Here is an 8,702-nt window from a genome sequence, read left to right as displayed (position 1 = left end):
AATAACATATAAAAATTGAAAAGTTTAATATCATTTTGCATGATGAAACTTATAGAATTATATAATATTATAGAATTACGATTTTTTACTGAATTTGATTAGTAATATTGATATTAAAAGAAACCTATTAGTATATTTTGAAGAGAAAGGAGGAAAATCGAAATTGGTTCTTGTACGAAGGTAGTTCTCCGTGCACCAGTGCAACTTTCGCTTTCGCGTCACGTGCTGGGTCTTGGTGCTCAACATCGACTGCATCTCAACCTCACTGATTTTGAACCATATTTTCTAAGGCATTCCCACCAAATTGCAGAGTTTTGCCCCCACCGTCTTCTCCCAATATAACCCTCCTTCCCCCACCCAAATCTTAATGCATTATTTTTCCGGATTCCTGTCGTTATTTTATTGGTATCTATAAACTACACTGTTGTAAAAAATATTTTTCCTTTATATTTCACACTCTTACACCCTTTCCTCACGCTAAAAGGACTGTTCATCCGTACATCATTTATACCTTATCTTCATTCTATTAATGCCCAAACCTTCTCACCCACTTCTTTCATTCTTCCATTTTCTTCCACACCTAAAAAATATTTCCTTCTACCTCTCATACTACATCTTCTCACGCAACACAACACAACACAACACCACTATGGAGGAACTCATCATCTCCCCTTCCTCATCCTCCTCTTTGGTCACTCTACCCCATCAAAACCCAACACCATCTATTCAACAAAACCTCCAATTTCTCCTTCAAACCCAACCCGATTGGTGGGTCTACGCCATTTTCTGGCAGGCTTCACACGACGACAATGGCAACCTTTTCCTCTCCTTCGGAGAAGGTCATTTCCAAGGCACCAAAGAAACTTCTCCAAAATTCTCAATCCCCCTTTCCACCAAGAAGTTCCCCAAAACCCCCACAACAGAAAACATCAACGATGCCGAGTGGTTCTACGTCATGTCGTTGACTCGAACGTTTCCCGTCAACAATTCTTCTTCTTCGACCTCTACCACTCCTTCCTCACTCCTTGGCAAATCTTTTGCTCTGGGCTCTGTGCTGTGGCTCAATAGCAAACACGAGCTCCAATTCTACAAGTGCGAGAGATCAAACGAGGCACAGTTGCACGGGATCCAAACGTTGATCTCCATCCCCACACAAAACGGCGTCATCGAAATGGGATCCTACGACAGCATCAAACAAAACTGGAACCTCGTCCATCACGTCAAGTCTCTCTTCCAACCCCTCCCAGATCCGCTTCCCGTTCAACTCCTCAACGACCACACCATCTCCTTCGCTGACATCGGCGTTGTCGCCGGAACCCAAGAAACCAAAAAGCGAAAACAAACCCAAACACCACCCAACAACCAAAAGGACAGCTACGTAGACTCCGAACACTCTGATTCGGATTGTCCAACGCTGCCAACCACCTCCACCCCGACAGCCTCGGAGCCCAAAAAACGTGGCAGAAAACCTGTTCTCGGCCGCGACACACCAATGAACCACGTGGAGGCTGAGCGGCAACGGAGGGAGAAGCTGAACCATCGCTTCTACGCGCTACGCGCTGTGGTTCCGAACGTTTCGAGGATGGACAAGGCTTCGTTGTTGTCCGATGCTGTCGCTTACATCAACGAGCTCAAAGCGAAGATTGAGTACTTGGAATCGCAGCAACAAAGAGAGGGTAATAAAAGAGTGAAGACAGAAATGATGGATACCATGGATAATCAGAGCACCGCCACTACGTCCACCATCGTAGACCAAGGGAGACCTGGTCCTGGAGGCCCATGCCCATTCGGTCTCGAGATCGATGTGAAGATCGTGGGGCCTGATGCCATGGTGAGGGTGCAATCCGAAAATGCGAACCACCCCGGGGCGAGGCTAATGGGTGCATTGAGAGACCTAGAGTTCCAGGTTCATCACGCTAGCATGTCGTGCGTCAACGATCTCATGCTTCAGGACGTGGTGATCAATGTCCCTGATGGAATGAGGAGCGAAGAGAGTCTTAAATCTGCCATTCTCATGAGGTTGGATCAGTGACAGTGCCCAGATTTTTACCGTAAGAATAGTAGCTGTAACTGTACGATGTTGCTGTTCATAGTATAGTATAGTTGGTTCCTGGTTTGCGTTAGAATAATGATTAAAGCTTTAAATTAAAAAAAAAAAAACTATCTTTTCTTTTTGTCGTGCATGATGCTTGATGACGGTGGGGTTGGCTCCAACCTTCAATTATGTGATTGAGATGCTGATCAGGGAATCTAAGAAGCCTGTCGTTTATGTGAACCACTGTGTTTTGTATATATATCCTTTCGGATTTTGAAGTTGAAGACAAACATTAGTAGAGAAATGTGGTCACCATCTTGTTTATGATTTCTCAAAGTTCTAATATTCTAATCTTTTTTACGCTTTATAACCAAATGTTGTAATCTAACATATATACTACATTTAGATTGCATATGGATATAAATAAAAGAAAATAAAACATGTGCTTAGTATAATTTTATTGTAATACAGATATGTATAGATTACAATTCATGTTATAAATTATGTTAGAATAGATAATATATATTTTTATTAGATTGTATTCAAACTTTGTGATCAAATACAAACCTCTCGCGTTTGTTTAAAAAAATACTATGTTGTTCTCATTTTTATATTAATCTATATTTACACATTTATCTGTTTCCTTTAATTCTAGAAACATATACAAACAGCACCTAAGGGATTATTATAACGATATAAAAATATAGAGAGTATTGTAAGTATAATTTAAAAAAATAAAAATTCAGAGTGTTGATATGTAATTTACTCAAAACTAAACTTTAGGAGTTTGAAAGTACTTTTATGAAATTAAAGAAACTCTCTCTTAATCATGAACTCTTCAAATTGCTTAATATAATTAGATTAAATGTGTCAAAAACTGACTGTTTTATATGCACGTGAGAGAAATAATGGAAATATAGTAATTATTTAGTATAGGGAGTCGCTACCATCCACAACAATTAATTGTATAATGTTACGTATGTGTTTGGTAGTGATTATTTTATTATTCGTAGATATTTGAAAAAATAATGTTAGTGACATGCTTGTCAATACTCTCGTGTCAATCTATTGTTCATTAATTGAAGTTCGTGCAAATCTGTTAGATTGAGAACAAGACTAAACAGGAACCAAATTCCTACATAAATCTCATTCTTTTATGATTATTTTATTTATTTTAGAGGGTGTGTTGTGAAATATGTAATCAATATAAAGTCTATGAAGAACTATCATTATAGGAATTGTATTAGTTTATAGTTAAATATGAAAGTGTGAATTATATATCGTTCGTAATTTCCTAATTCGCCCAAATTGGTTGGTTTGAGTTTTAGCTTGTTATTCCTTTTATTTATTTCACTTTATAGCTTTTTACATCTATTTTACTTCAGCTATTTTATCTTGTTTTCTTCCCAAACTATTTTAAAAAACATTATATTTTTTCAATTTAAAATTTATCAACTGAAAGGTTGCAATGCATTTTTAATTAAACTATGAATTGGTACGTATATTTAAGATATTTACAATCAGACTCAATTTACAGTTTTTATCCTCTTTTCTATTAATCTTTTTGGAAAGTTTCTAAAGTATAAGTATATTTTATTTAAAACATCAATAATCTAATAGTATTATTTACTATTTAAAAATTTATGAAGATATTTCTCTCAATTCCATAGAAATATATGTATGCTTTCTGAGACATAAAAAATACAATAAAATTGGAAAGAAAATTAATCAAACAGATTACTTCAAAAAAAATCAATTCACTGACTTTTTATGATGTACGGAAACAATTTAAGAAAAATGTCAATTATCAATCTTTTCTAGGGTTTCCTTTTATGCATGTTGATACTTTCCTTGAATAACTTTGAATTTTTCACATTGCAATTTTCTTAAGAACCAATTGGTATATGTTGATCAACGTTGAACATTCAAATTCTGAGCTCGAAACTTCAGACTTTCTGGCCATAACATGTTTACATCTCACGTGGGAAATGTTTGGTCGGTTTGCATCATCAACATGTTCCTATTAAAACAACAGTGCAGAAATGCATTCAGTAGTAGAGTTCCTTCCCACTGTTTACATTCATGAAAATTATAATTTTTTTTATCTTTCTTATATAAATAATTATTAAAATCTATCCAAAATGGATCGTAATGTCTCGTTAACTTTTAGCCATGCCGTTTACATAAGGACGTGGAAATAAAAACGAAAAAAAGTGGCAATCATACAAGTCAATGAATGCCTCTTAATGAAAACTTCAATCTCTACCTGCTTTTGGTTCAAGATATATTATGCACACACGAAAGAGAAAACAGAAATCGATTTCGTGAAGTATATATGACGTCAACACCAACTTTTCTTTTGTCATTTGTGGAGGTTTTTGTTATTTTAGCAAAACAAGGAGGAGCTAGAAGTAATTATGCAAAACGTGAGGAAATTTTTTTATGCACATAATTTATTCTTTAGTTGTGCATGAGCTATCATTTTGTTTCTTTATATTTTACAATGTTCGCTATCCACCAGGATCTAATTTTTTAGACAACGTGTACCAATAAATAACCCAAGAAAACTTTATGGTAGGGTTTTAATTTCGTTGTGATTAAGAAATAGGGCAAAGATGACGCATAGAGTTGCCCAGCCATAATCACCCTTCGTCTTAAATTTCAACCCTAAACCCTAAATTTTAATCTTTTGCATCTCTTGTTCCTAATCACTTTGTTAGTAACACTTAGTGGGGTGATTAGATATTGGGCAATTGGAAGTTGTGATGTTACATCTTTTTGTGAGGACCGTAACGAAGTGACGGGTTGAATAGGATGCGAAGAGGCTAAAAGAGTATAGGACATGTTTTTGTTTAATTTGATTTAATTTTATTTATTTATGGTAGTACTATGTTGCTTGTTTGTTTGTATCGGAGTCAGAACCCATGTGAGTGGAGCATGCTCTGACAGAGCGACAGAGGAAACCCCACACCATGGATGATGGATAACGAAACTGATGAATACATTTTATGGAAGACACGCATGTAGAATGTCTATGTTGTTTGAACTTTAAACACTCGATTGCAAACAAACATGTTCCAGCTAACTAATATTGTCTTTGAGTATTCGTGGACATTTTCCGACACGTGTAAGACAATCCTAGACAACACTTGACCACGTTCTCTGCTCCTACTTAATTCCAAGCTTGCGTCATCCTTATTATCGTCTATCTATGTATCTCTCACTCTTGCACATACGCTTCTTGTCCAAATTCATTTTCTCACGCACTAAAATAGATTATGATAAACGTGGATTTCAATTTTCATTTCTTTATATTACTAGTCAACATCTTCTTTTTTTCTTCTTCGGGACAGAATTAATGCTTGAGTTTAATACTCTAATAATGATCGTATATCCGTTTGAAAAAAGTTTACTCGTTAATTTCATATTATATGTGATTCATTTCTTGAACTTTAAACAAGTATAATTTGGCACTTGTTTATCCAATATTTTACTTTTTCATTTTGTGATAGATTGTTTTTTTATCACTAGTCTTAATGTAAGGACCTTGCTCTTTTTTTTATTTTATTATTATTTGTGAAAGGGATGGGGGCATGGATGTTGAAAAATCAGCAGGAAAGTGGAGGAGCAGAGAAGCACGGGCTGTCCTAGGGAGAAGTAGTTTTTGTTTTATTGGGAAAATAGGGGAGGCAACGTCCGTGATTTCCTCTCCCATATTTTGGCACCTTTCACAACTTAAGAAATAAAAGGTGAAGAGGGCTGCTGAACTGAAGAAGATCCTTGTTACCTTGTTGCCATTTTTGTAAGAGAAGGAGAAGTTCAAAGTTCTTGGAGGTGATTGGAGCTGCACATCTTGAGGAGGATAGATTCAAAGATTTAGCAAAGGAAGTCTTCAAGAGGTAAGGGGAGTTAGATTTTGTTAGTTTAATTGTTGAATTTTACTGGTTTTGAAGTAAATCTGGAAGTTTTGGGGTTGGAAAAATGGAGTTTTCTGGGTTCTGGAAAGCTTCACGCGATTCTGCAGAATTCTGCAGAAGAGCCGCTCGTCCAAATTAAGGTACGATCACTTGGTCGACCAATTTTTAAACGTTCGGTAAATTCTGAACGTTCGTTCAAATCAGCCAATTTTGGAACGTTCGTCCACACCAATATTATGCTGAGCGTTCGGTTTTCAGTACGAGCGTTCGTGTTCGTCCTGTCGAGTTTGGCCTTCAGTTGATGAGCGTTCGCGTTCGTCCTCCCATACGAGAGTTCACGTTCGTCCTCCCATGAGTGTGACGTTCGTTCTTGATAATTATAGTGTTCGGTTTTAATTGGGATAGTCTGTAATAATGATGTGATTTTGAGCGTTCGTTCGAGTGTAAAAATACTTAGAGTGTTCGTCTGAGTGTAAAATGGACTTGAGCGTTCGTTGTTAAATGGGTACGGATTAGGTTTGAATCTTGAAACGTCCGCTATGGTTTATTAGCGTTCGGTCTTGTTTCTGTATTAGCAATTCTGAGCGTCCGGTTTTGAGGTTTCAGTGATTTAAGCGTGCGATCTTAATTTAATACTCTTAGGTGTAAATCTGGAACGTTCGGCCAATATTTAAGTATTCGGCAAAGTAATCTAGTTATCCAACCAAGACTCTAAACGTCCGTCTTATATAGCGTTCGGTTGTTGATAAGGTTTAATCTTTGAGCGTTCGTCCAAAACAGTGAGGAATTCGACAGTAGTCTAACGTTCGGCCTAGGTACTAGCGTTCGGTTCTGTGTTAACGAGCGTTCGATTGTTTACAGTGATATATTAGACGTTCGTCTCAACTGTATACAGGAATTAGTAATTTTAGGCGTTCGTACCTAAATTAATATTTACGTGATCTTGAGCGTTCGGTATTTGGTATTAGAAAGTGCAGTCATTCGTCCTTAATGAATTCTTAAGTTTAATCTTGATCGTTCGACATTAAGGTTATGCTATTAAGTCTGGATCTATAACGTTCGGTTTCGGTGTATTCGTCAGCGTTCGGCCTTGGTTAAATTATAATTTTGCGCGTTCGGCCATCATGAAATTCAAAGTGTGAGCGTTCGTCTTATTTAGTATTCTAAGTTTGAATCTTAGTTGTTCGTCCTTGGTGTTGATGTGATTATAAGTGTTCGGCCTAGGGTCTGATAACGTCCGTCCTTATAGTATTCAGGCATTAGCGTTCGGCAGAGAGCGTTCGGTCAGTTTTATTAGCGTTCGTCCAGATCGATTTATGACGTTCGTCCAAAGAAGTGTTCGGCCTGTTGTTTAGCGTTCGTCATGTAGCGTTCGTCCAAATCAATTTGATGACGTTCGTCCAAGTGCTTTTGCCGTTCGTCCAAATAGTGTCCGCCCAAGGGCTTTTGGCGCTCGTCCAAATAGTGTTCGTCCAATGGTGATATTTTCTGTTATGTGTTATATTATTTAATATTTCGGTTACAATTTATGAATGCATCTTCATGTGATCCAGATTGGTTGAAAGTGTATGGTTATAAGTGGTTTATGATGTACATTGTTGATCCAAAAGAAATATCATGAGATTTAAAGTGGTCGGATTGAATGTGAAATTAAGATCTCTCGGTGGGATCGGTTAGTGTATTGAATAAATGTAAGAGGCTTCCATATGGGGGGTTATCCCTAACACTCCAACGGTCTTTCATTCTCACTTAGAGAGGATTGACGCGTGTGGTGGGAGTAGTGGGAGGTCCCAGGGTAGACGCTATCACTGGAGGTCTATTCCGCGGTAACGGACTAACCTTGTGTATGGTCGGGTGAAACCCCTCGGCAATGGCTTTGCAAAGCAGTAGAGTCCATCACAAGTGCACAACCCGCCCCAGCTCTACATACATTCTATGTCCGGACGTGTCTAGAGTCTTAATATGATAAGATGTTTGTTTTGATGAGTCTTATGAAATAAATGATTTAAAATGAATTGTATGATTGTCTGAGACCTAGCTCACCCTTGCATTTGTATGTGTTGCATATGTTTGCTTTCCCCCTCGCGATGATCATCCAATCCTTTGGATGTGAGCAGTAGGTGATGATGTACCTTTGGAGCAAGCTTTGGAAGTTGAGGAAGACCCAGCTCCTAGTGCTTAGGATTTCTACTAGCTATTATGTTTAATGGCTCTTTATTTTGAAAAACTTCTAGTCTCCACGTTATCATAATTTGTGTTTTGGAGAATTGTGATCTTGTACTTAAGTTTTAAAAGTTTTCCAGCCAGACTTGGATAACTGTACTCCTTAATTCAATCTATTGTGTAATCTTAACTGCTTTCTATTATTATAATCGATGCATTCTACGTATATACATTGTTATATATTTTGGGATGTCACATTATGGTATCAGAGCAGTTCTTCCTTAGAAACCTGTAGGTTGTGGGTGTGATTCGTTTATGTTTGTATACTCTGGTTTCGTGTTGGGAGTTATGTTGGTTAAGTTGGACTAATAGTCTTTCTCTCGGAACAGAAGATGGCATCTAGATCTCCTCCTCCCTCTGATGTCAATCCGTCTGACTGTAATCAGATGTTGAATGTTGTGCTTCAGTCGTTGCAACAACAAAACGTTACACTAATTCAGCAGAATATCATAGCCTTGCAGAATCTGGAAGCTGCAAGAGTGTCCGCTGAGGACGCCAGAGCGTCGGCCGATACCACCCAAAGACAG

At 37.5% G+C, this 8,702-nt stretch overlaps 1 protein-coding gene across 1 annotated transcript; it reads left to right on the top strand.

Annotated features, from left to right (window-relative positions):
• Positions 1-365: 365 nt before the first annotated feature.
• On the top strand, positions 366-2,294 carry LOC108347008 (transcription factor MYC2). The gene has a single exon (XM_017586099.2). The coding sequence runs from the start codon at positions 530-532 to the stop codon at positions 2,030-2,032; it is 1,503 nt and encodes a 500-aa protein (XP_017441588.1). The 5' UTR covers positions 366-529; the 3' UTR covers positions 2,033-2,294.
• The last annotated feature ends 6,408 nt before the right edge of the window (positions 2,295-8,702 follow it).

This window comes from Vigna angularis, chromosome 9, assembly GCF_016808095.1.
Source record: "Vigna angularis cultivar LongXiaoDou No.4 chromosome 9, ASM1680809v1, whole genome shotgun sequence".
NCBI lineage: Eukaryota > Viridiplantae > Streptophyta > Magnoliopsida > Fabales > Fabaceae > Vigna > Vigna angularis.
Note: the sequence above shows the minus strand (reverse complement) of the source record. Positions and strands in the feature narration are given on the sequence as shown.

What these genes read in the sequence shown, in the direction of transcription:
- LOC108347008 (XM_017586099.2), top strand. Translation starts at nt 530, where the DNA reads ATGCCCAAACCTTCTCACCCACTTCTTTCATTCTTCCATTTTCTTCCA.